This window comes from Mustelus asterias, chromosome 18, assembly GCF_964213995.1.
Source record: "Mustelus asterias chromosome 18, sMusAst1.hap1.1, whole genome shotgun sequence".
In the NCBI taxonomy this organism is placed as follows: Eukaryota; Metazoa; Chordata; class Chondrichthyes; order Carcharhiniformes; family Triakidae; genus Mustelus; species Mustelus asterias.
The window spans coordinates 25,913,614-25,940,582 of record NC_135818.1 but is presented as its reverse complement, the minus strand read 5'-3'; the positions used below and the strand labels follow the sequence as shown (position 1 = coordinate 25,940,582).

The following is a 26,969-nucleotide window of genomic DNA, read 5'->3' as shown; positions in this document are numbered from 1 at the left end:
GGAAGTTAGAATTTGGTGTTTTCAAAATTGTAAAATGCAAGGGGAGAAAGCATTGCATGGTCCCTTTAAAAGCTGGTGCTTTTTTCTGTGCTTGGAGATTTAATATGCAAGTACATAGGCAGCCCCAAACTGAAACATTTATGTCAAAAGGCCAAGCAGCAGTTTTTACCAAGACAACAGGTTTTTGAATTTAGCCAATCAATTTGAATCAGGCACTTAGATACCAAAAACCCATTAAATTTAAATGTGATGGTTTTGACAACCTAGGACCAATCTTATTGTGGGAATTATTGATATGTCATGGGTATAAAAGAAGAGGGTAGTGGAACAAAGAAGGAGAGCAACTGCCATCAGCCAGAGCTAACAGCTCTCAGCTTTCAACTCTCTCTCTCTCTCCCCCTCAAGAGAGAGAGAGAATCGCTGGCTCTCACAGCTTCATCTCTGTCTTAGGTAAAGCACCATCTAGATAGCAAAGGTACCAAAGAAGAAAGAAGTTCCAGACAGAAGAATCAACAAAGAAAGTCCAGAATATTCCGGAAGACACAAAACCTGGTTGTAATTTGGAGAGTGACTAAATTCTACTTTGTTAATGAGTGGGAATTGTATTTATTTGAGTAGCATTCCATTAGAATCTGGTTTTATTCAGGAATAGTTAATAGTTAGAAGGGATTTATTTGATTTGTTAATAGTTTAGTTAATTTGCTCACAGTTAGATAAATAATTGTTGTGTGTTGACCAGGTAAACATCCCTTTATGAAATCATAGTGGAGGAAGGAGGTCACATGACATGTGACCATTTTGAAATCTCTACATTATGTTCAGAAATCAGAAACAAGCAGTCTGCTGATTTACCTCCAGCCTGCAAGACAGTAGGAACTTCAGCTTAACCAAATAACCTGCAACAAGTCTCAGCCCCTCAAAGCCAGTTTATCCGGAAGCTTCCGACCATTGCCTGCCTATCCTGTGTGCAGCAATCTCATCTTGCTGCATCGCCTTCCACTTTAAAGGGATTCTAGGGCTCCTTGATGTCTTAAGTAAGGAATCCACCAGAATTGCAACTTCACTTGTGTGGTGCAATGTTACTGGCTACTGATCAGCCCAAGCCTGAATGTTGTCCAGGTCTTGCTGCATGAGGGCACAGACCGCTTCAGTGTCTGTGGAGTGGCAAATGGTACTGAAAAGTGAGCAATCACAAGTGAACATCCCCACATCTGATCTTTCGAAAGAAAGAAGGTCATTGATGAAGCAGCTGAAGATGTCTGGGCCTGAGACACTGAGGAACTCCTGCAGCGATGTCCTGATATTGAGACAACTGACCAACGACCACAACCATCTTCCTTTATGTTAGGTATGATTCCAATCAACGGAGAGTTTTCCCCATGATTCCCATTGATCTCAGTTTTGCTAGGGCTCCTTGATGCCACATTCAGTCAAACGCTGCCTTCATATCAAGGCCAGTTACTGTGAATTCACTTCTGAAATTCATCTCCTTTGTCCATGCTTGAATCAAGGACCTGAAATGCAGTCAGGAGCTCAGTGGCCTTAACAGAACCCAAACTGAACATCAGTGAGCAGGTTGCTGCTGAGTAAGTTCTGACTCTTGCTGGGTTATGGATTGCATGGGTGTTGACACTAGTTGGGGTACAGGTTCCAAAGGCGCTGACTCTCATTGGGGTACAGGTTTCACAGGCACTGACTCTCACTGGGGTAAAGGTTTCACAGGCACTGACTCTCACTGGGATATGGGTTCCACACACACTTACTCTCACTAGAATATTGATTCCATGGTCACTGACTCGCAGTGGGGCATGGGTTCCACAGATGTTGACTGTCACTGGAATATGGATTCCACACACACTGATTCTCACTTGAATATGGGTACCACACACACTGACTTTCACTGGGGTATGGGTTCTGCTGTATATTTGGATAGACGTTGTGTTGTTGTGCTGCCACTTTAAGAGTCTAGTCATGTGTTTAGGTTGTGGCACCATCGGCTGCTTCACGGGCATTTAGTCAATCTAGCCCTAGCCTTTGCACAGTGAACAGCTTCTCAATAAACCTACCTTGTTTAATGCACCAACCTATGCGCTGCGACTCCACTTTCTTTTACCCTCACAGTGCAACATATAAAACAGGTTCTATAGTCACTGACTCTCACTGGGGTAAGGGATCCATAGCGCTGATTCTCACTGTAGTACGGATTCTATAGATGCTAATTCATTTAAAGAATTAATTCAGAATTTGCAACAAATGTCCATTCCCTTGAATAATAAAAACGCCCTGGGGAAAGTATTCCAACTATGTGAATGTGACCATGAAGCTTTTAGATTATCATAAAAACCCATATGGTTCACTTCTTTTGGGGAAGGAACCTGCCAACCTTAACCATCTGCCATGAACTGAATTCCAAACCCACATGTGGGCACTGGTTTAGACCAAGTCCTGCCTTCACAGAGGACACTCACTATTGTATTGCATAGTACTACCACCATGTTAAACGGGACAGGTTGAGAACAGATCTAGCAGTTCAAAACTGGGCAACATACATAAAAAAAACCTACCCCAAAAGATAGTCAGTGCCTATGGAACATTTGACACTCAGTGCTCTCAGCAGTTTAGAGGAAAAACAAAGAAAATTGGGGGAAATCATTTTCAAATGTTCTGTGAACAGAACTTACAGATGTGCCAAGCTTTGATCCACTCTGTGACCATGTTGCGAACCACTTGCAGGTCTTCTCGTGCTTTAAAAGATTTTTTCACTTTTCTTTTCACTGAGTTGTAGTCTGGCAGTCTCAGTCCTTGCTCTGCAGTGTAATCAGCCAAGGTAGGCAGAGCTGTCCACCTCCTCAAGCCTTTTGTTATCCTCTTGGATCCTGCATGAGTAAAGATGGAATCAGTTATTCCATTAGCTTTGCGGCAGAAACAGGTTGAGCATCAACAAAGCTGTTTTCTATTCTTGGAGGATGCACTATCTGAAAGCTGCAACACAACTGCCTTCTTCATTCTGCCACTCACATAGAGGACATCTATTGCTGAACCTTTATAAAACACCGGTTAGGCTCAGTTGGAGTATTGTGTCCAATTTTGGGCACCAACTTTATAAAGTATTGAAGGTCTTGGAGAAGGTTAAAAGATTTGCTATAGTGGCACCAGGGATGAGGAATTTTAGTTACGTGGAAAGATTGAAAAGTTGGATTTATTCTTCTAAAAGTAGTGAAGATTAAGGAGGGGAGAACTTACTAGTACTGTTTAAAATTAGGGTTTTGATACAATGAATAAGGAGAAACTGGTCCCATTGGCATGAGAGTCAGTAACCAAAGGACACAGATTTAAGGTAATTGTCAGAAGAACCAAGGGAGAGAAGTCTTTTTGTTGTTGTGTGTTTTGATGATCTAGAGTGTACTACCTGAAAGGCTGTTGGAAGCTGATTCGCTACTAATTTCAAGAGGGAATTAAATATATAGTTGATGAGGAAGAAATTGCAGGGCTGTCAGGAAAGAGCAGGATAGTAGGACTAATTGCACATCTTCTATGTTGTATAAAAGTTAAAGTTTATTTATCTGTCACAAGTAGGCTTACATTCACACTGCAAAGAAGTTTAGTGTGAAAATCCCCTAGTCGCCACACTCCCCAGGTACACTGAGGGAGAATTTAGCATGGCTATTCCACCTAACCAGCATGTCTTTCAGACTGCTGGAGGAAACCAGAGCACTGGAGGAAACCCACGCAGACACAGGGAGAATGTGCAAACTTCACACAGACAGCGACCCAAGCTGGGAATCAACCTGGGTCCCTGGTGCTGTGAGGCAGCAGTGCTAACCTCTGTGCCACCATGCCACCCATGATTCTACCTCAGGAGAAACAATGGTTGGGCAAAATAAAGTCTACAGTAAAGGGCAACACTTTTACTCACTCAAAACCCATTTGCTTACAGTAAGTTAAAATCAAACCCTATATGGTCTCTTTATTTTGGAAGAAAGGAGTGGGAGCAAGGTGGAGTTCTTTGTAAGAGCTAGGGAAGACTGATTGCATAAGTCGATGGCTGGAATGAAGGGAGTTGGGAACAAGACTAGAGCTGGAGTCACAGGGTAAGGACTCAGACACACAGCTCAAGATGATAAATCAGCAAAGGGATCAAGGGCGCAGAAATTCAACATACAATTCACCTATAAAATGAGCACTAAGCTTTCAAATTCAACGTCGCAACCCCTCATGCCCAAACTAAACCAAAACTGCTCTCTTGCCACTTCGACTTTGCAACTTTTTGATGCCCAGGGATCCCACCTGAAACAGGCATTACAATAACCACGTGCTGACAAGAAGACAATACCAAAATGTGAAATTTACACAAAATTGAGGGTGTGACATACTGTGAAACAATCAGCCCTACTGACCTCTCCATTGCCTCATTGTTGTCCTGGCCAAGACACAATTTCCTTGTTAAAAATGGGGAGAGGAAAGCTATCATCTTCTGCCCCCCCAACTCAAATCCTATACCCTCAACATCAATTCCATTCCCCTCCTAAGCCATTTCCAGGCTGAATCAGACTGTTCATTATTTCAGCTGAGCTTCTGACCATCACATCTTTAACTTTCTCTGCTCTACAAAGCCCTCAGTGTGCTGGCCTCTTGTGCATCCTCCTTTCACTATTGGAAGCCATCCCTTCAATAGCCTGGACCCCATGTCCTGGAATTCCCTCCCCATGTCCCTCTATTTCTCCACTTATATCTCCTTCTTTAAGGCCTTCCTTTAAATCTACCTCTTGGTCATACCAACTCATATCCTGTTCTTTACTTCAGCGTCCATTTTTTGATTATGACTCTGTGAAGTGCCTTGGGATTTTTTTACATTAAACACTGCAAATAGCTTCAAGGTGTTATTGTTGATGATGATGTTGTACCTGGAAAAGCCAAGATATTTAGTAGTAAGAAGAAAAAAAATCAGCAGAAACAGCAGCTTGTACTTCCACAAATCTGGAGTACTGAATACACTTTCATTCTACCCACTTGAAGGACTTTGGGGCTCGAGAGAAGGGATTTAAAAAAAGGCCTTGCCTAAAAGTGGTGTCGGTCTAATGGAAACACAAGGGAGCAAGCCCAGAAAAAGTGTGTAGGAGACTGGATACTTTTCATCGTGCCATAAACAGGCCACCAAGATTACAGACTAGAGCTTATGGCAGAGTCAAAGATAATGTCCGAAGTCAGTATTCTGCCATTTAATGAGGCATATGGATTACCAACCCAGCTTTACTGGAGCTCAGACCTGGAGGTGTCTGTTGTCTGTCTTGGTTCCCTTTGTCCTCTGTCCACTCTTCTGGCAACTGAGGATAGCGCTCCTGGAGGTGTTTTTGATACTCAGAGAGGTTGTCCATGATAATTCTCTCCTTGTATTTCTCACCGTGGTGATGAACCATGTTGGATGACCCTGAAATTTAAAACATGTCACTAATATTCAGTGATGAAAGATAACATTTAGTTCCCAAACATCCCTAACCCATCTTCATTCCACCCCTGACACACAAACAGGAACTGGACGAAGCCATGGAATACCAGTTAACCCCTTTCTAATAGATCAAATCTACATATTCACCACACCTCCAAAGCACATTGAGTTATCTCCTGTCCCCGTTTATGCTGCCCACTTCACTGTCCTTCCCCTGAACATTAACTTATTTCACAGCCTCATCACATTTTGGGTGACTTACAGTTTTTAAACTAATTCCACTCAGTATGTGAACGCCTCTCCATCTCAATGATTTACACACAGAATGGGAGAGGGGCTTCCTGTTTATTGATGTACTTACAGAATGGGTTAGGGTTCATTCCATTGTACCTTAGCTCCATTTCACAGGTGTCCCACATTCCCCATTTAAAAATCTCCCTCAAATGAACTGAGGAAATCAGGCGATTGACTCCAAGTCATCCCAGCTCATTTACTGCTTGTAGAGAATAAACCAGTGGAAAGCCCAGAATATCATAATAAAAGCAGACATTGATTTGTTCAGTACCGTAATTCAGTAGTCTTCTACATTTTGTACTACATAGTAAAACATCCATCCCACAGCGTTGGAAAACACCATAACCCTCAACACGAGAAAACTCACCAGAATAAACTAGCTGAATCACAAAGAAGATCCAATGTCTGCTCCTGATTACTAATGTTCTTATGTTCTGATACAAAATAAGGTATAGAATGCTTGAAAATACACCAAATAAGATGTTAATTCTTGGTTAGTTTTTGGCAGAGATGTGAATTTGAATCTAGGAAGTTAACATTGGGAGATGGGGTTTTGTTTTTAAAACGTTAATTATTTCAGCTGGTGTGGCAGAATTTGTCACAGCTGTCAAAATGTGAGCAGAGTTTTCAGAGTAGGTTGTTGGATATTGATTGACTTGATGCTTCCTCAGCGAGAAGGAAGTTCTTAATAAAAATAATTTATTTTTCTTAGCTTCGTCATTATCGAGCAGGTTCATCCAAGGTACGGCTCATGGACCAATGCTCATCTACAAGGCTTCTGAGCCAGTTTTCAAAATCCTGTCAAAGAGGTGAGTTTCAATGGAAGAATCTGCATGGGACTGCTCCTGCAATCACAGGCCATTTCTCTCCAATGTTTGCTGCTGATATCAGGCGCAAATGAGGGAGAGAAACAGTGTCTGGTTGGAGGAGCAGCAAACATAAGCTATGATGGGTCTGCTGAGAGCCACCAGATGAGAAGTGAAGATATGGCAGGGCTGGAGCCCGAGGAGCCAAGCAATGGTGGGGCTGGAGCCTGGGGAACTGGGCAAAGGTAGTGTACAGCTTTGGTGGCCTGAGGAGGGCAAGTTTGCATCTGGCCTGGGAAAGGCAAAGTCACATAGGGCTCGAGGAGGACACAGTTCCACCTGGCCAGGGGGGCATAAGGTTGTGTTGCACTTGGGGAGGGGGCAAGGTTGCATCGTACCCAAGGAGGACAGGTCACGGTGGGGCCAGGGAAGGTGAGGTCACATCAGGCCCAGAGCAAGTGAGATCTTGGCAGGCCCAAGAATGGCCAAGTCTTGACAGGCCCATGAACAGCAAAAGACCAAGTCTTGGCAGAACCAGGGAGGGTCAAGTCTTGGCAGGCCTGAGGAGGGTGAAGTCTTTGCTGTTCACAGGCCTGCCAAGGGCCAAGCCTTGGAGGGGCCGGGGAGGGACAAATCCTGGCGGCCCGGGGTGGAGATGGTGCCAGGGTGAGTAAATGGAAGTGAGGGAGTGTGAGTGCGTGTGAGTTGATAACAATGTTGACATTGGGGGGATTCAGAGTTGGCACCCAGGTTCCCAGAGGATTACCCTGCATCTTTGTACTAGTCTAGCGACAATACCATTGCGTCACCGCAGTGCTAGAATGGCTTTAATTGGCTTCCAACTGCTGGTAAGCGGGTTGCCACCTAGACACATAGCCTGCCCTTAGGAAAAGTGGTCAGAGCAGGAAGACGGCCAATGTGTTCAATATTTTTCTGTTTCCCTCAATTCCAAAGGGTTGGAAAAATTTCTCCCGTTAATATTGCAATGAGCAGAAAACGATATGGCCTCAATAAAAGACTTTGTTTGATCTCTAGTGACTGGTGACAATTGCCTCAAATACCTGTGAAGAGTATACAGTAATGAACCTGGGCAAACACTGAGACATCCCTGAGTGATAACAGGAATATATAACATTTTTATCATACCTCAGCTGCATATTGAGGTTATCCGCTAATATTCACAGGTTCTGAACTTAATACTCACAGGTTCTGCGCTTTCCAGATGTCAAACTGTACTTACTTTCATCCTTCATCTGGATAAACGTGCTTCACAATTCTGACTTCAAACAAAGGGCCTATCAATTGGTTGGTGATTGGGTGTCTGCAGTTCAGGTGATGACCCTCGCTGATGCATGAGAGAAAGACTTCAAGGAACCCAAAGCTACAGCTTCAGTAGCACGTCTGTGCCATTAATGTAGGGACAATCTTTCTCAAAAGAGGAGCTGAGACTCATAGAAATCATAGAAACCCTGCAGTACAGAAAGAGGCCATTCGGCCCATCGAGTCTGCACCGACCACCCAGGTCCTACCCCCATATCCCTACATATTTTACCCACTAATCCCTCTAACCTACACATCTCAGGACACTAAGGGGCAATTTTAAGCATGGCCAATCAACCTAACCCACACATCTTTGGAATGTGGAGGAAACCAGAGCACCCGGAGGAAACCCACGCAGACACGAGGAGAATGTGCAAACTCCACACAGACAGTGACCTAAGCCGGGAATCGAACCCAGGTCCCTGGAGCTGTGAAGCAGCAGTGCTAACCACTGTGCTACCGTGCCGCCCCACTCTTGAATAAGACTCTTGAATAAGCCTACATGCAGGAATAATGTTTTGAGTTTATGGTACTACCTTGCTGCTAAACCCCTGTGCCTTGGATTTAAGTGCAAGTGCATGAGAGGTTTTAGCCTGTGACATGTCTGAGTGTGATATTTTCATATTTAAATCAATTGAAGTTCCAATACACACTGTATTGGACAGGAGGAGGAGTTGTTGACCCCAGGTTACACAACCAAACATATGCTCACACTCAACACAAGTGGCACAGGTCATGCCACATTCATTGAATGCCTGAACCACAACATGGAATGAAGAGACGGGGGCTTGTCCATTGGAATCCCAAGTCAACGTGGGGGAAATGGGAATGGGTTAGAAACATTAGAATTCAAGATTGGATTGTTTCATATGTTGTTGAATGTGAATTAAAATGCTATTATTTAGCAGTACTTCTAGGTGTGTAGCTCTCTATCTCTTTGCATATCCTGTAAATAGTTATGCAGTTCCTGCTGCCTCTAATTACCAGTGTACAGTTCTTGCTCAAACACATTCTCCGTGTAATAGACATGCTTCCCAAGTTTTGAGTTCAGGACAGTCTTGGGCTTTGGAGGGAGTTCAAAGTGCTTCACTATCAGGTTGGCAGCAGTCTGATTTACAGCTCCAGGTTCCTCCAGGATGTCCTCATTCAGATGAAACCCAGGAACCCTGTGGAAAGCCAATCACAGTCACCACTCTGCCACCCATAACTGATGTTCTTATCAATATCTAATCCTGTTACTGAAAAATGTCTCCCCTCTCCAACACAGAAACAGCATGGAGCACAATCTTCAAAATAACTGCCAATACTTTCCAATCAGGGTAGCACTGAAACCTCCTCACCCAAAAAATAAAATCTTCTTGAATCATAGCTGCTCAAAAGGTTTAAACCTTTCTTTGTCACATTTATTTGCTGTTCCTGCAAGTTTACAAATTTATCCTCACCCTTTTAGGAAAGAAGAAAGGGCAGAGAAATGAAATTAGATACTCAATTTGAAGAACTAGCATAGACAAGCTACACTGGGTTGGATGGCTCCCTCCAGTGCTGGAATTTCTATGATTCTCCTTTTTGATGTCAGTCACTGCTCAGTTGATAGCACTCGCATCTGAGTCACAGGATTCTGAGTTCAAGTTAAACTCCAGGACTTCAGCACAAAAATCAATGCTCACTGCTTACACTGTCAGAGGTGCCGTCTTTCAGATGAGACATTAAACCAAAGCCCCATCTGTCTGTTCACATATAATGTGGAGATGCCGGCGTTGGACTGGGGTAGGCACAGTAAGAAGTCTCACAACACCAGGTTAAAGTCCAACAGGTTTATTTGGTAGCACAAGCCACAAGCTTATATTAAGCTTGTGCTACCAAATAAACCTGTTGGACTTTAACCTGGTGTTGTGAGACTTCTTACTGTGCTCAGATATAAGCAGAGCTTTACATTGGGGGCTTCATGGGGAAGCGGGGAATGTATGGGGGAGGTTTACAGGAAGCTTTATAGGAGAGGCTGGGATTGATCTCCTTTGAATAGAGAAAGCTAAATGGAATATTCAAAAGTGGTATTTAATGAGGGATAGTGGTGGAGTAAATAGAGATAAACTGTTTCTAGTGGCAAGGAGATCAGTAATCAGAGAACAAAGATTTAAGGTAATTGGTAAAATAACCAGAGATTTTTTTTAGCAGTCACTCACAATAATCTGGAATGTATTATTGAAATAGTTGGCAAATACACAATGGACCAAATAACCACCTTCTGTTTTACAATCACAAAAAGTTAATACACAATCTGTGGGTGCCTGCATCCAATAACTAGGGACATCTTACGAGAAGTTTGCTGTTCAGTGTTAGTACCTGTAGTAGGCAGCCAGTGGAGTCTTGGTCACTTTCGTCACCACAGCCACGCTGGGCTCCTGGGCTTTGAGTTGGTCGTAAAGGCAGAAGTCGCTGGCAGTCATGGTCTCTTCCTGTACCAGGGCATGGGCATGTGCAGAGCCATAATGGTCCTGCAGAAGTTCGTTCAGCCTGACGCGAGATGGGCCCTGAGGCATCTGCTTGGTCACCAGCCATTGCGCCGTCCTCTTGCTTAGCTTTTTTACCAGGTATTCATCCCATTGCTCACGCAGTGAGCTAGTGGAAGCCTCTGCCAATCTCTTGGGTGGGACTTCCCACTGCTCTGACCCCTGGTCTGTTACTTGCATCTGCATTGTCTGTGTTGTGAGACTGCTTCTTTCAGACGAGGAGTCTGCCACAGTTATGGTGTCGACCTTGTGAAGATCCCCAAGGCGTGGTCTCCAATCAGAACGGTCTGCAGCCAGCATTTCCTCCTGACCCTCTGCCCCCAGCTTGGATTTCTGGCACAAAGATTTGCAGTGATGTGGTATTCGTTTCAAATGGCTGGGCCTGGGCTTGCTTGGGGGTTGATGTTTTACCTCTCGGGGCTCAACAACCTCAAAGAGATCAAACATGTTGCTGCCATCCCTCTCCTTGAATGGGACTCGGTAGAACATCATGGTGTTGACGACATCCTGGGAGAATTTCATATTCAGAGATGCATTTTTAATGTACCATCTGTGCAGCAGTTGCCTGTACTTGCGGTGGGTTAGGGCATCCTCCTTTAGGGGGAAGACAGCCTTCCAATTCTCGCTGATGGGAGCAGGTCTCACTGTTGGGAAATCCATGGGATAGATCAAACTTTGCTTCCACAGGAGAATCCAAATTTCAGTCTATTTGTCTCTGTAAATAGGGATTTAATAACAGCCATTAAATTATTGCAGAGAAAATGAATTGTGCCCTCAGATCACAGCAAGTGAATTCTGACATGAGTTCAGTGAGTGAACTCTGACCTCAGTCCACAGTGATTCGTCTCCCTCCAAAAAACATTAATTCTTTGATTCTCTCTGCCCCTTTTTTCACTTTCCTCCTTCCTAAGGTCTCTCAGTCTCTATATTTCTCTATCAGACTTCAACTCTCTCTACTTCCACATCATGCTTTCTCTCTCTCTCTCTCACTGGCTCTCTTTTTCACTCTATTCTTCATCAGGATTGTTACTTTAATGGGATTGTACAAACCAATCCTCCAACTGTGGAAGAGAAATAGACGGTGAAATCTGCAGACAGCTCAGTAAGAAGAACAAAATTCTTGTTGTGGGTGATTTTAATTACCAACTTCTTGCTTGAATTAAGATGGGTGTCCCTGGGGTTATGTGTAAGAGTATTTGGTTTTGTGCTTATTTTAAGGGATCAAGCATTGTAAGAGTTTAAACTTTTCTCTAAAAGTTTTTGTCTGAAGAACTGCTTTGGACTTCCTGTTGATTGCTGTGTGGGATTGCATCTCAACCAAACAAATTATTATTGTTCGAACAGATATTCAGGACTTCTGCAGATTTATCTCCTATCTCTTTGGAATGAGTAAATATTTGCAAATTGCTGAAAAGTAACCAAAGATAAATTCCCTTACTATTTTTCAGTATTAATTTTTGCTAGAATGTAAATTAATATTAAGATTGTCAGTTTATAATTTTTATTAAGTCTTATTTCTATTAGAATCACATTAAGAACCGAACTCTATTTAGGCGTCAAAGTCATAGATTACATCAAGAAGTCTCACAACACCAGGTTAAAGTCCAACAGGTTTATTTGGTAACATGAGCTTTCGGAGCGCTGCTCCTTCATAAGGTGAGTGGAAGAGAGCTGGTGGGAGCTGCAGACCGATCTGATTGGAGACCAAGCCTTGGGGATCTTCACAAGGTTGACACCATAACTGGAGCGGACCCCTCGTCTGAAAGAAGGAGTCTCACAACACAAACCATGCAGACCAGGGGTCAGAGCAGTGGGAAGGCCCACCCAAGAGATTGGCAGAGGCTTCCATTAGCCCACAGCGTGAGCAGGAGAGCCACTAACCTGACAAAGGAGCTGCGCTCCGAAAGCTCGTGATACCAAGTAAACCTGTTGGACTTTAACCTGGTGTTGAGACTTCTTACTGTGCCCACTCCAGTCCAATGCCGGCATCTTCACATCATAAATTACATCATCACTATAGAAACAGAAAAGGTTCATACTAAGGCTAAAAAGCAGGTAAGGGAGATCCAAAGCCCATGTTGGCCACAGACCTTGCCAGATTCCTGACTAGGAGAATGGTGGGTAGTGGGGGGAATGGGGATGGGTCTAAAGATCCTCCAACCTCAGAAGGAAGAGCCCCAACTGGCAGTGAGCCAGTGGACCCTGATACACTGACTTATCCGCGACCGCGACCCCAGGGACATCATCCACTCACTGGCCTTCAACCCGTCCACGGCAGAGCGTGGTCTGGATATCCACCGACTGGCAAAGCCAAAACGCAGCCCGACAGCCACCCAGAACACCCGACCGTGCAGACCCATCTACCGACGCAGGAACCGCAAGCAAGGCAACAAATCCTCCATCCGCACACCGACCAGAGCAAAAAACCTCATTGGACACAACCAAACCCTTAACACCGCAAACCACTCTCACCGTCTCCCAGGCTCGGAAAGAAGCAGACACTCCAGGAAGTGTGGAAAACGTGCAGGCCTGCAGGTGAGAGTGAAACAACCCAGTCCCAAGGCCCCCCTCCCCAGCTTACTGCTTGCAAATGTCCAATCTCTGGAAAACAAGCTGAACGAACTCAGAGCCAGACTCACTTTCCAAAGAGAACTGAGGGGCTGCTGTGGACTCTGTTTCACGGAGACGTGGCTCACTCCTGCTTCACCGGACAGTGCCCTACAACCAGAGGGCTTCTCAATCCATCGAATGCACCGCACAGCGGCCTCAGGCAAGGCTAGGGGAGGTGGGGTCTGCTTCCTAATCAACACCTCGTGGTGCCTAGACGTAGCAACACTGGTAATTTTCTGCTTCCCAGACCTAGAATACCTGATGCTAAAATGCCGCCCCTAGTACCTTTCGCGGGAGTTCCACCTCCGTTATCCTGATGGCAGTTTAAGTCCCACCCCATGTGGGCGTGAAGATCGCGCTGGACGAAATATACACCACTCCAAATAGCCTTGAGACGAAACATCCCGAGGCCTTGTTCATCGTGGGGCTGGGGACTTCAATCAGGCCAAGCTCAAGAGCGTACTACCAAGTTACCACCAACACATCTCCTGCTCCACCAGAGGCTCAAACATCCTAGACCGCTGCTACACAAATATCAAACATGCCTACCACTCTATCGCCCGCCCACACTTTGGCAAATCAGACCACAAGGCTATGCTCCTGCTCCCAGCTTATAAGCAAAAACTGAAGCGGGAGAATCCATCAGAGAGAGTTGTGCAATGTTGGTCTGAGGAATCGGATGATCTCCTACAGGGTTGCTTGGAGTCAGTGGACTGGTCAGTATTTAAAAATTCTGCGACCAGCCTGAATGAGTATGCCACTACAGTAACTGACTTCATTAGTAAGTGTGTAGAAGACTGTGTGCCAAAGAAGCAAATCCGCGTATTCCCCAACCGGAAACCCTGGATGAACAGGGATATCCACTGCTTGCTGAAGTCCAGGTCTGAGGCGTTCCAGGCGACACTGACCTATACAAGAAAGCCAGATATGATCTAAGGAGATCCATCAAAGATGCCAAAAGACAATACTGGACCAAGCTAGAGTCCCAGGCTAGCCACACCGACCCCCGTTGACTATGGCAAGGCCTACCAGACATAACAGGCTACAAGATGAAGGCATGTAAAATCAGCGGCTCCAACGCACCCCTTCCTGATGAGCTCAATGCATTCTACGCCCGTTTTGAGCAAGAGGTCAGCGAGAGCATGCCCTCCACCCTGGAAGCCCTGGGTGAACCTGTATCTGGGGTCACCATTGCGATCTGGAAGAAGGTGCAACTGGGGTGATCAGTAAGTTTGCGGACGACACAAAAATGGCTGGACTTGCAGATAGTGAGGAACATTGTCAGAGGCTACAGAAGGATATAGATAGGCTGGAAATTTGGGCAAAGAAATGGCAGATGGAGTTCAATCCAGATAAATGCGAAGTGATGCATTTTGGTAGAACTAACGTAGGGGGGGAGCTATACGATAAATGGCAGAACCATAAAGGGTGTAGATACGCAGAGGGACCTGGGTGTGCAAGTCCACAGATCCTTGAAGGTGACGGCACAGGCGGAGAAGGTAGTGAAGAAGAAGAAGGCATATGGCATGCATGCCTTTATAGGACGGGGCATAGAGTATAAAAGTTGGGGTCTGATGGTGCAGTTGTATAGAACGTTGGTTCGGCCGCATTTGGAATACTGCGCCCAGTTCTGGTCACCACACTACCAGAAGGACATGGAGGCTTTAGAGAGAGTGCAGAGGAGGTTTACCAGGATGTTGCCTGGTATGGAAGGGCTTAGTTATGAGGAGAGATTGGGTAAACTGGGGTTGTTCTCACTGGAAAGACGGAGGATGAGGGGTGACCTAATAGAGGTGTATAAAATTATGAAAGGCATAGATAGGGTGAACGGTGGGAAGCTTTTTCCCAGGTCTGTGGTGACGTTCACGAGGGGTCATAGGTTCAAGGTGAGGGGAGGGTGGGAGGTTTAACACGGATATCAGAAGGACGTATTTTACACAGAGGGTGGTGGGGGCCTGGAATGCGCTGCCAGGCAAGGTGGTGGAGGCAGACACACTGGGAACGTTTAAGACTTATCTAGATAGCCACATGAACGGAGTGGGAATGGAGGGATACAAAAGAATGGTCTAGTTGGGACCAGGGAGCGGCGCGGGCTTGGAGGGCCGAAGGGCCTGTTCCTGTGCTGTATTGTTCTTTGTATGTCAGAGCAACTTTCTTGAAGATCAACCCACGGAAAGCGGATTGGGTATCCAGAAGTGCACTCAGATCCTGTGCGGATCAGCTGGCGGAGGTATTCACAGACATCTTCAACCTCTCTTTACAACAATCTGAGGTTCCTATCTGCTTCAAGAATACGACCATCATCTCGGTACCTAAGAAAAACCAAGCAGCGTGCCTCAATGACTATCAGCCGATGGCTCTGATATCCATCATTATGAAGTGCTTCGAAAGATTAGTCACGGCATGAATCAATTCCAGCCTCCCAGACTACCTGGATCCACTACAGTTTGCCTACTGCCGCAACAGGTCCACAGCAGACGCCATTTCCCTGGCCCTGCACTCAACCCTGGAACACCTAGATAACAAGGACACCTGTGTCAGACTCCTATTCATAGACTACAGCTCAGCCTTCAACACTATTATTCCCATGAAACTCATCTAAAAACTCCGTGGCCTGGGCCGTGGCTCCTCCCTCTGTGACTGGATCCTGAACTTCCTAACTCACAGACCACAATCAGCAACACCTCCTCCACGATCATCCTCAACACCGGTGCCCCACAAAGCTGTGTTCTCAGGCCTCTATTATACTCCTTATACACCTATGACTGTGCGGCCAAATTCCCCTCTAATTTGATTTTCAAGTTTGCTGACGACACCACTGTAGTGGGTCGGATCTCAAACAATAACAAGACAAAGTACAGGAATGAGATAGAGAATCTGATGAACTGGTGCGGCAACAATAATCTCTCCCTCAATGTCAATAAAACGAAGGAGATTGTCATCGACTTCAGGAAGCATAAATGAGAACATGCCCCTGTCTACATCAATGGGGACGAAGTAGAAAGGGTCGAGAGTTTCAAGTTTTTAGGTGTCCAGGTCACCAACAATCTGTCCTGGTCCCCCCATGCCGGCACTATAGTTAAGAAAGCCCACCAATACCTCTACTTTCTCAGAAGACTAAGGAAATTTGGCATGTCAGCTAAGACTCTCACCGACGTTTACAGATGCACCGTAGAAAGCATTCTTTCTGGTTGTATCACAGCTTGGTATGGCTCCTGCTCTGCCCAAGACCGCAAGGAACTACAAAAGGTCGTGAATGTAGCCCAATCCATCACGCAAACCAGCCTCCCATCCATTGACTCTGTCTACACTTCCCACTGTCTCGGCAAAGCAGCCAGCGTAATTCAGGACCCCATTCACCCCGGACATTCTCTCTTCCATCTTCTTCCTTCGGGAAAAAGATACAAAAGTCTGAGGTCACGTACCAACGACTCAAGAACAGCTTCTTCCCTGCTGCTGTCAGACTTTTGAATGGACTTACTATGCTTTAAGTTGATCTTTCTCTACACCCTAGCTATGACTGTAACACTACATTCTGCACTCTCTCATTTCCTTCTCTATGAACGGTATGTTTTGTCTGTGTAGCGTGCAAGAAACAATATTTTTCATTGTATGTTAATACATATGACAATAAATCAAATCAAATGGTGTTTATTAGGGCAGGTATAAAGATACATGATTGAATGCATCTTTCTGTAGTTCTGGTTTTTGGGTTCTGACATTCTCAAGGTTGTACGGTCAGGAGATGCACCAATTTGGGCAATATGTTTACATATAAGTGTGGAGAAAAAATGAGTCATGCCCTATTACCAGAAGGACAGTTATATTGGTAACATGGTCCTCAACTGCTGCTCAATTACTTTAAGTCTCACTTATGTTTCAATATATTCATAGCCATTGCTAATCATAGAATCATAGAAACCCTACAGTGCAGAAGGAGGCCATTCGGCCCATCGAGTCTGCACCGACCACAATCCCACCCAGGCCCTACCCCCACATATTCACCCGCTAATCCCTCTAACGTACGCATCTCAAGACTCTAAGGGACAATTTTTAACCTGGCCAATCAACCTAACCCGCACATCTTTGGACGGTGGGAGGAAACCGGAGCACCTGGAGGAAACCCACGCAGACACGAGGAGAATGTGCAAACTCCACACAGACAGTGAACCGAGCCGGGAATCGAACCCGGGACCCTGGAGCTGTGAAGCAGCAGTGCTAACCACTGTGCTACCGTGCCGCCCTACAGCTAATAAAGAGTCAGCCTTGAACCTTTGAACAGACACAATCTTATGGGACTTTTCTTTTAATAAAAGGAATTGGATTCCTGAAATATGTACAAAGTTCCTGTCTCAATCAGCAACTCTAAGCCTATGTGGGAAATGAGTTTCCATATATCGTTATAAGTAACAAAACAGTTCAGAAAAGTCAGTGAATGCATACCTCATGATGTGGCCATATGATCAAGTTTAAGGTCGAAATCAGGAAAGTTAACATAAAACCCAAGACATCAGTTTGGAATTGGGATTTTAGAAAGATAAAAGAATGAGTTATTAATGAGAGTTGAAAAATGATATTGGGGCATAGGACCACAGAGCAACAGTAAGCTAGGGCTCTTTGATGCCACACTTAGTCAAATGCTGCTTTGATGTCAAAGCAATCACTCTCACCTCACCTCAGGTTCAGCTCTTTTGTCCATGTTTGGACCAAGGTGGTAACGTGGTTTGGAGCCGAGTGGCCCTGGTGGAAACCAAACTGAGCATCAGTAAGCAGGTTATTTTACATGAGTGCCACTTGATAGCACTGACAATAGCACCTTCCTCCAACTAGCTGATGATCAAAGGTAGAATAACAGGGTGCTAATTGGCCGGATTGGATGTTCTGTATTTTGTGGACAGTACATACCTGAGCAATATTCTACCTTGTTGGGTAGATTCTACTGTTGTAGCTGGAACAGCTTAATCAGGATGACACCTAGTTTTGCGGCACAAGTCTTAACCTTCTAAATTCCAAGGAACACGGCCATAATTTGTTTAATCGCTACTTGTAGCTTAATCCTTAGAGACCAGGTTTCATTTTGATAACAGTTTACATCTACACTGCACGCCCTCAGAGATCAATATGTTCTTCCTAAGATGTGGTGCTCAGAACTGCTCACAGTGTGATGTAACCAACTGTATAGCTAAGGCGTGATTTCTATCTTCTTGTATTCTGGTCACGTTCCATTAGCTTTTTTTGTGGCAAAGCCAAAATAACAGATTGGGGAAAAAAGTGAATTGTGATGGGATGAGAATGGAACCTGGGAAGTGGGAAATACTTAATGCTGATGAAGAGGATTTTGGAGAAATATATAAAGCAAAAATAAACTAGTCAAAAATGAAACCCATGGATGATTAAAGACAGAAGTGTAAAATTGGAACTAAAGAAAAAAGCTTTTTCGTTCTATGCTAAGAATGAAAAAGGATGGCACAGTGGTTAGCACTGCTACCTCACAGCGCCAGGACCCGGGTTCAATTCCCACTTGGGTCACTGTCTGTGTGGAGTTCGCATGTTCTTCCCGTGTCTGTGTGGGTTTCCTCCGTGTCCTCTGGTTTCCTCCCACAGTCAGAAAGACGTGCTGGTTTGGTGCATTGACCCAAACAGGCACCGGAGTGTGGAGACTAGGGGAATTTCACAGTAACTTAATTGCAGTGTTAATGTAAGCCTTAATTGTGACCAATAAATAAACTTTAAAGTTATAAAATTAAAGAATTATGAAATCAAAAACAAACTGTGGACCTCATTGAGGAATATAAAAATAAAAAGTATTCTTCTCCCTCTTCTTGAGTTCTCTTCCCATAGGCACATTCTTGGTAATCAATTTGCCAAACCACAGAAAAGTGCCAACAGTGGGAACTTTAGGGTGGCACGGTGGCACAGTGGTTAGTCCTGCTGCCTCACAGCACCAGGGTCCCATGGAGTTTGCACGTTCTCCCCATGTCTTGTGTGGGTTTATCCCGGATGGTCCCACACTCCAAAGATGTGTGGGTTAGGTTGGCAGGCCATGCTAAATTGCCCCTTAGTATCAGGGGGATTAGCAGTTGATGTTTCGCTCTCCTTATTCTGCCACAATCATCCCGCTCTTCAAATCCAACATTCAATCCCAATGTCTTTTCAAACTACAGTCTTTATTTAAATGTAAAAGATTTTGATCTTATTGAAACATATCAGATTGAGGGGACTTGACAGGGTAGATGCAGAGAGAATGATTCTACTTATGAAGGAACCTAGAACAAAGGGGAACAGTTTTAAAAATAAGGTGTCTGCCATTTAAGACAGAGATGAAGAGAAAAGTATTCCTCTCAAACAGTTGCTTGACTTTGGAATTATCTTCCAGAACTCTCTTCCATGGTGAACAACAGAGGCCATGTGATCAAATATATTCAATGCCGAGGAAAGAGATTTTTTGATTTTTATTGGGGGGGGGGGGGAGGGTGCAGGCAAGAAAATGGAATTAGGGCCACAATCAAATAAGCCATGATCTGCTGCAGCAGGCTAAATAAGCTGAATAGTCTATTCTTGATCTAGTCCCATCTCCAACCTCCCTTTCCTCTCCAAATCCATGCCTATCTTTCTAGGAAGTCCACGTTTGGATCCCTCCGATTCAATTTCCATCCTGGTCACAGCATCAAAAGAGCTCTTATCAACATCACAAATTACATCCTATGTGACTGTGACAAAGTAGACTTTTCCTCCTTGTCCTTCTCAGCCTGTTTGTAGTCTTTGACAGAGTTGACCACACCATCCTCCTCCAACGCCTCTCCACTTTCATCCAGCTGGTTGGGTCTGACTTCACATGGTTCTCTTATCTAATTAAACCAAGAGCATCCCTTGCAATAGGTTCTCTTCCTGCCCCTGCACTGTCACCAAGGGTATCTGTCAAGGATCTATCCTTGGCTCCTTCCTACATTGTATCTACCCAGAGCCCCTCGATAACATCAACCAAAAGCACAGCATTAGTTTTCATGTCTACTGAATACACCCAGTTCTACTTAATTATCACCACCTCTCCCTCTACCGTTGCTAAATTATCAAACTGCTTATCAAACATCTAGAATAGATGAGCAACAATGTCCTCCAATTAAATATTGAGAGAACTAAAGCCATTGTTTTCAGTCACCATTCTAAACGCCATTTCCTAACTTTTATTAATTAGCTTTTGGCTGTGTTGGTTGCCAATGCTATGCATCTACAGTACTAGTGATTTTCCACCCTGTTTATTGTTTTATAGGCTCTCACCCCAAATCTATGAAAAGGAAAAAACAAACTTTGACTGCACCCGGACACATCCCCACTTTTGAAGAGACAAGAATATTCCCTCTTTTATTGCAGAGAGTGGGGGACTGTAGGTCGGGATTTGCAGAAACAAAAACATCCATCTGAAATCTGCAGAGTTTACAACAGAAGAGGGGGTTAAATATGAGATTTTAATCACTCGCTGACATTACCCAAGTGTGAGATCATGGAATACTATTTGTCTCTGATACAATATCAGTGAAATGAGACTGCATCGTCCTTTTCTCCAGTGCAAGTTTTCTGGGTAAAACCAGGCCTTACAACGTTTTCGACTCTGACCATTTGTCTCACAGCTCTAACTCATTCCGATTGTCCCTCACTCCACCTTCTCTCTATTCTTTCTCCCTTGTAATGTATAACAAAATGGGATGTTGTTCCTGAAGGATAAATATATTTCCATTTGAAGGCTTTCTGGTGGGGTGGGTGCAGCAGAATGAAATCTGCATGGAGAAGTACACATGTGCAGATGGCCATATTACATTGGCAGTAGACAATGTTATTTTTTATGGGATGTAGGCATTGGCAACGTTTATTGCCCATCCCCAATTGCCCTCAAGAAAGTGATGGTGTGCTGCCTTCTTGAAGCACTGCAATCTGATTCAATGTTTCTGTAGTGGTTTGGTGTAACTGAATGGATTGCTCGGCCATTTTATATATTCTTTTTTCAACATACAAAAGGTAAGAGAGAGGCAAAAATAGACATTGGACCACTGGAACACGAGGCTGGAGAAGTAATAATGGGAAACAAAGAAATGGCAGAGGAATTGAATAGTTACTTTGCATCAGTCTTCACGGTGGAAGACACCAGTGGGATGCCAGAGCTCCAGGAGAATCAGGGAGTACAGGTGAGTGTAGTGGCCATCACTAAGGAGAAGGTTCTGGGGAAACTGAAAGGTCTGAAGGTGGATAAATCATCTGGACCGGATGGGCTACACCCTGGGGTTCTAAAAGAGATAGCTGAGGAAATTGTGGAGGCATTGATGGTGATCTTTCAGGAATCACTGGAGGCAGGGAGGGTCCCAGAGGATTGGAAAGTAGCTAATGTAACACCGCTGTTTAAGAAGGGAGGGAGGCAGCAGCGGACAGGAAATTATAAGCCGGTTAGCCTGACTTCGGTCATTGGCAAGATTTTAGAGTCCATTATTAAAGATGAAATCGCGGAGTACTTGGAAGTGCATGATAAAATAGGACGGAGTCAGCACGGCTTCATCTAGGGGAGGTCATGTCTGACAAATCTGTTAGAGTTCTTTGAGGAGGTAACAAGGAAGTTAGATAAAGGAGAACCAGTGGATGTGATTTATTTAGATTTCCAAAAGGCCTTTGACAAGGTGCCACATAGGAGACTGTTAAATAAGTTAAGAGCCCACGGTGTTAAGGGTAAGATCTTGGCAAGGATAGAGAATTGGCTGACTGGCAGAAGACAGAAAGTGGGGATTGAGGGATCCTTTTCAGGATGGCAGCCGGTGACTAGTGGTATGCCGCAGGGGTCAGTGCTGGGACCGCAACTTTTCACAATATACATTAACTGAAGGCACTGTTGCTAAGTTTGCAGATGATACAAAGATATGTAGAGGGACAGGTAGTATTGAGGAATGAAGAGGAATTTCTTTAGCCAGAGAGTGGTGAATCTGTGGAACTGTTTGCTGCAGAAGGCTGTGGAGGCCAGGTCATTGAGTGTCCTTAAGACAGAGATAAATAGGTTCTTGATTAATAAGGGGATCAGGGGTTATGGAGAAAAGGCAGGGGAATGGGAATGAGAAAAATGTCAGCCATGATTTGATGGCAGAACAGACTCGATGGGCCGAGTGGCCTAATTCTGTTCCTATGTCTTATTTCAGTAGGCATTTAAGAGTCATCCACATTTGCTGTGGATCTGGAGTCATATGTAGGTCAGACCCAGTAAGGTTGGCAGATTTCCTTCCCTCAAGACTCCATCCCTCTTCCGGTAACGGTCTGAGACTAAAGAAGTTTGTCTGCAACTTTGGTGTTACATTTAACTCCAAAATGAGCTTCTGACCAAATTTTTGCATCATCACTCAGATTGCCTATTTCTACCTACATAATATCATCTAACTTCACCTCTGCCTCAACTCATCTGCTGCTGAAACTCTCAATCTTGCCGTTGTTGCCTCTAGACTATTCCAACATTCTCCTGGTTGATTGCTCATATTCTACCCTCTCTAAACTTGAGATCATTCAACACTTCATTGTCTCTGTCTTAACTCACCAAGTCCCATTCCCCTATCACCATTGTCTCCCCATCAAGCAACGCCTTGATTTTTAAAATTTTCAACCTGGTTTTCTGCACTCATCTAATTCTGACCTTTAGAGTAGCCCCAATTTTAATCACTCCCCCATTGGTGGCTGTGACTCAAGCTATATATGCCATAAGCGCTGGAACACCCTCCTGACACCTCACAACCTCGACCTTGTTTTCTTCCTTTAAGACACTTCTTCAGAATCCTTCTTTCGGCCAAATTTCTCTTTATGTGACTTAGTGTCATAATTTGTTTAAAATGCTTCTGTGAACTGCCTTGGAAGGTTTTATTGCATTAAAAGCACTATATAAATTGTTGCTGTTGACTTAGTCGCAGAAAAAGCAAGCAAGAGTAACACAGTAGGTGCCACATATTTTGATTTTAAAAAGACCTTTCGGTAGCACAGTGCTGCCTCAGTGCCAGAGACCCGGGTTCAATTCCAGCCTCGGGTCACTGTCTATTTGAAGTTTGCACATTCTCCCTGCGACGCGTGGGTTTCCTCCGGGTGCTCTGATTTCCTCCCACACTCCAACGATGTACAGGTTAGGTGGCTTGGCTGTGCTAAAGTGCCCCTTAGCGTCCCAAGATGTGTAAGTTAGGGGGATTAGTGGGGTAAATACTTGGGGTTACGGGGAACAGGTTCAGGTGGGATTTCCCCTTCATGTCAGGGGGATTACGTGGGGTTATAAGGGTAGAGCTTTGGTAGGATTGTGATCAGTGCAGACTCTATGGGCCAAATGGTCTCCTTCTGCACTGTAGGGATTTTATGATTCTAGATATTGCATACAAGTGAATTTCAATAAACATACCCCAGTAAATATGAGGTGGCACATTTTGATAGGAAGAATAAGGAGGCCACATATTGTCTGGATCGCAAAGCGATCAAGGGATATGGACACAAAACGTAGCAACACAGGTTAATTAGTCCATAAAGAAATAAAACTAGCACCGTGATTTGTTTCTAGAACAGAACTGAGAAGCAGAGAAGTTATGTTCAACTTGTCAATCCTTGGTCAGACCACACTTAGGAGTACTGCACACATTTTGGTGTCTATATTAAAGAAAAAATGTAGAGGCACTGGAAAAGGTGCAAAAAAGATTCACAAGGATGAGACCAGAACTATATTTCTATCAGAAAAGACCAAATAGTTTTCTAGGAAAAAGAGTGAGGGGTAACATGATCAAGGTCTTTAAGAAAATGAAATCTTATTCATTCATGGGATATGGGTGTCACTAACTAGACCAGCATTTATTGCCCATCCCTAATTGCCCTTGATAAGGCAGTGGTGAGCTTCCTTCTTGAACCACTTTAGTGCATGTTTGATAGGAGAAAATAATTCTTTTTGTAGCAGAGTCCAAAACTAGAGATCATAAATATAAGATAGTCCAAAATCAAACAAGGAATTCAGGATAAACTTATTTATCATAGAAATCATCATAGAAACCCTATAGTACAGAAAGAGGCCATTTGGCCCATCGAGTCTGCACCGACCACAATCCCACCCAGGGCCTACCCCCATATCCCTACATATTTACCCACTAATCCCTCTAACCTCCGCATCTCAGGACACTAAGGGCAATTTTTAGCATGACCAATCAACCTAACCCGCACATCTTTGGACTGTGGGAGGAAACCGGAGCACCCGGAGGAAACCCACGCAGACACGAGGAGAATGTGAAAACTCCACACAGACAGTGACCCAAGCCGGGAATCGAACCCAGGTCCCTGGAGCTGTGAAGCAGCAGTGCTAACCACTGTGCTACCGTGCCACCCTGAAAGAATACTGAAAGAATAGTAAAAATGTGAAATGTATTACCAAAAGTAGTTGAGGCAAGTAGTGTAGATGCATTTACGGGGAAGAGAGTTAAGCACATATAGGGGAAAGGAACAAAAGGATTTTTTGCCAGTTATATTAAAACAAGGATGGGGGCAGTCTGCTGTGGAACATAAACCAATTGGGCTGAATGACCCAGTGGGTAGCACAGTGGCACTGCTGCCTCTCAGCGCCTGGGATCTGAGTTTTATTCTTGCCTTGAGTGACTGTGTGCAGCTTGCATTCTCCCTATGTTTGCGTGTATTTCCTCCGGGTGCTCCGTTTCCTCCCACAGTCCAAAGATGTGCAGGTTAGGTGGAATGGCTATGCTAAATTGCCCTTTGGTATCCTAGGATATGTAGGTTAGGGGGATTAGAGGGGTAAATGCATGGGGTTACAGGGATGGGTCGAGGGGTGGGCCTGGGTAAGATGTTCTTTGAGAGTTGGTGCTAACTCAATGGACTGAATGGCCTCCTTCTGTAGGGATTCTATGATTCCTGTGCTCTATACTTGATTATATCTGTTACTGAACTCAGAATTGTAGTAAACTGTGAAGAGGTTATCAACAGACTTCAGGAGGTCAAAGGCAGACTAGTGAAAAGCTGATGCCACCTTGTTGCAAGATTGAAAAGAGTAAACAAATTAAATGGTACCATTTTAAAGTGGATACAGGGACAGAAACTCATGGATGCACATCTACATGTCTATGAAGGTGGCAGTAGACATTATGAAGGTATAGAGGATAGCTGGTTTTGTAAACAGTGGCATAAAGTACAAAACTAAGGAGGTTATGCTAAACCTTTATAAAACACTAGTTAAGCCTCCAGTAGAAACTGGGAAACATTACCCAAAAGGGTTGTGGAAACAAATTCAAAAGTAACTGAATACGTACTTGAGATGTGAAAAAAATTACATTGTTATGGGAAAGAGTAGGGGAATGGAACCATTGGATAGCACCTTCAAAAAGCTGGCACAACATGATGGGCTAAATACCCTCCTTCTATGCCAGATTATTCTGTGACGAAAATAAGCAGAAAGGAAGATGGTGCTTTGAGGTCACAGATATAGTGGATTTGGGTAACATGGTGGATATGGTGTACATGGACTTTTAGAAAGCCTATGACAAGGTCCCACACAGCAGACTACTACAGAAAGGGTTATGCAGGAAGGCATGGTTGGATGTTGGTTGTCATGTTGACAAGAGTTCAGTTCTAAGACCACTTCTGTTCATTACATACATCAGTGATTTTGGCAACAGGATTAGAGAAGGTGATGTTCAATTTTGAAGGCAATACAACAAGAGGGATAATAAGTGAGGAGCATGGAGATGTTGTAAAGATGGTGGAATGGGGGGGGGGGGGGAATGGCAGAAGAAATTAAATGCCAGTGAGATTGGAAGCACTAATTATAAAGTTAAAGCCTATTTATGTAAGTAGGCTTACATTAACACTCCAATGAATTTACTGTGAAAATCCCCTAGTCACCACACTCGGGCGCCTGTTCGGATACACTGAGGGAGAATTTTGCATGGCCAATGCACCTAACCAGCACGTCTTTCGGACTGTGGGAGGAAACTGGAACACCTGAAGGAAACCCACGCAGACACGGGGAGAACATGCAGACTCCGCACAGACAGTGACCCAAGCCAAGAATTGAACCCCGGTCCCTGGCGCTGTGAGGCAGCAGTGCTAGCCACTGTGCCACTGACTTTTGGGATGGTTGGATAGTGCAGAAAAACGACGGGCGGTGGGGGGAGTTGAGAGTTTTTGGGTCACAACACTAAAAACACCTCGAATGGATATGGCCACAAGTAAAACAAATACATAGTTTGACGGCAAGAATGTGGTATAGAATTTAAAAAGTTGATGTAAAAGATGATATGCTTAAGTCCACGGTTGATATGCCCAAAGATGTGCGGGTTAGGTTGATTGGCCAGGTTAAAAATTGCCCCTTAGAGTCCTGAGATGCATAGGTTAGAGGGATTAGCAGGTAAATATGTGGGGGTAGGGCCTGGGTGGGATTGTGGTCGGTGCAGACTCGATGGGCCGAATGGCCTCCTTCTGCACTGTTGGGTTTCTATGTGTGTGGTTTTGGGTTCTAAATTATAGAAAGGATGTAGCAGATTCACAACGATTCTGTCTGGTATGAAGAAACAAATCTAAAATTAGGAGATGCTTTGTTAGTACAGGAAATTGGAGGACGATTTGAAAAAAGTGTTTAAAATTACAAAGGATCGGAGAGGATAGAGATAAAACGATTAGTCGAGGGATCATAAATATGGGGATGTCGATTCAAGATTAATTGTAAGAGATTTAAAAGAGGAGAAACTTTGAAATGCTGTCTATCAGGAACACAACCGCCCAGTTTAACTTTGACTCAATCTAACACTAGGTACTCCAATTCCATCCCTCCAGTAATCTAACCATCTTTATTTCTCTCTCTCCATGACTCAGACTCTATGTTTCACGGTTTGTTTCTCTCTCTCTGGTTACCTGGGCCTTGTCGGACTGACAGCCGTTAGAGCCGGTGCGAGAATCAGAGCCGGAACATTCCTGCGCACCGCCACTCCGGGGGAC

The 26,969-nt window shown here is 44.4% G+C and overlaps 1 protein-coding gene across 3 annotated transcripts in view; it reads right to left on the bottom strand.

Moving 5' to 3' along the window:
• The window catches only part of heatr4 (HEAT repeat containing 4), a 101,140-nt gene extending 74,171 nt beyond the window's left edge, over positions 1 to 26,969 (bottom strand). For 2 of the 3 annotated variants that reach the window (XM_078233576.1, XM_078233577.1), the window contains exons 1-6: positions 26,886 to 26,951; positions 17,662 to 17,726; positions 10,210 to 11,091; positions 8,851 to 9,032; positions 5,267 to 5,428; positions 2,682 to 2,876 (exon numbers count right to left, since the gene is read on the bottom strand). In XM_078233576.1, coding sequence (XP_078089702.1) covers positions 2,682 to 2,876; positions 5,267 to 5,428; positions 8,851 to 9,032; positions 10,210 to 11,036 — 1,366 coding nt within the window. In that variant the 5' untranslated portion in view covers positions 11,037 to 11,091; positions 17,662 to 17,726; positions 26,886 to 26,951. Of the gene's footprint in view, positions 1 to 2,681; positions 2,877 to 5,266; positions 5,429 to 8,850; positions 9,033 to 10,209; positions 11,092 to 17,661; positions 17,727 to 26,885 lie in introns of all 3 variants that reach the window. The other variant, XM_078233575.1, reaches the window with a different exon arrangement.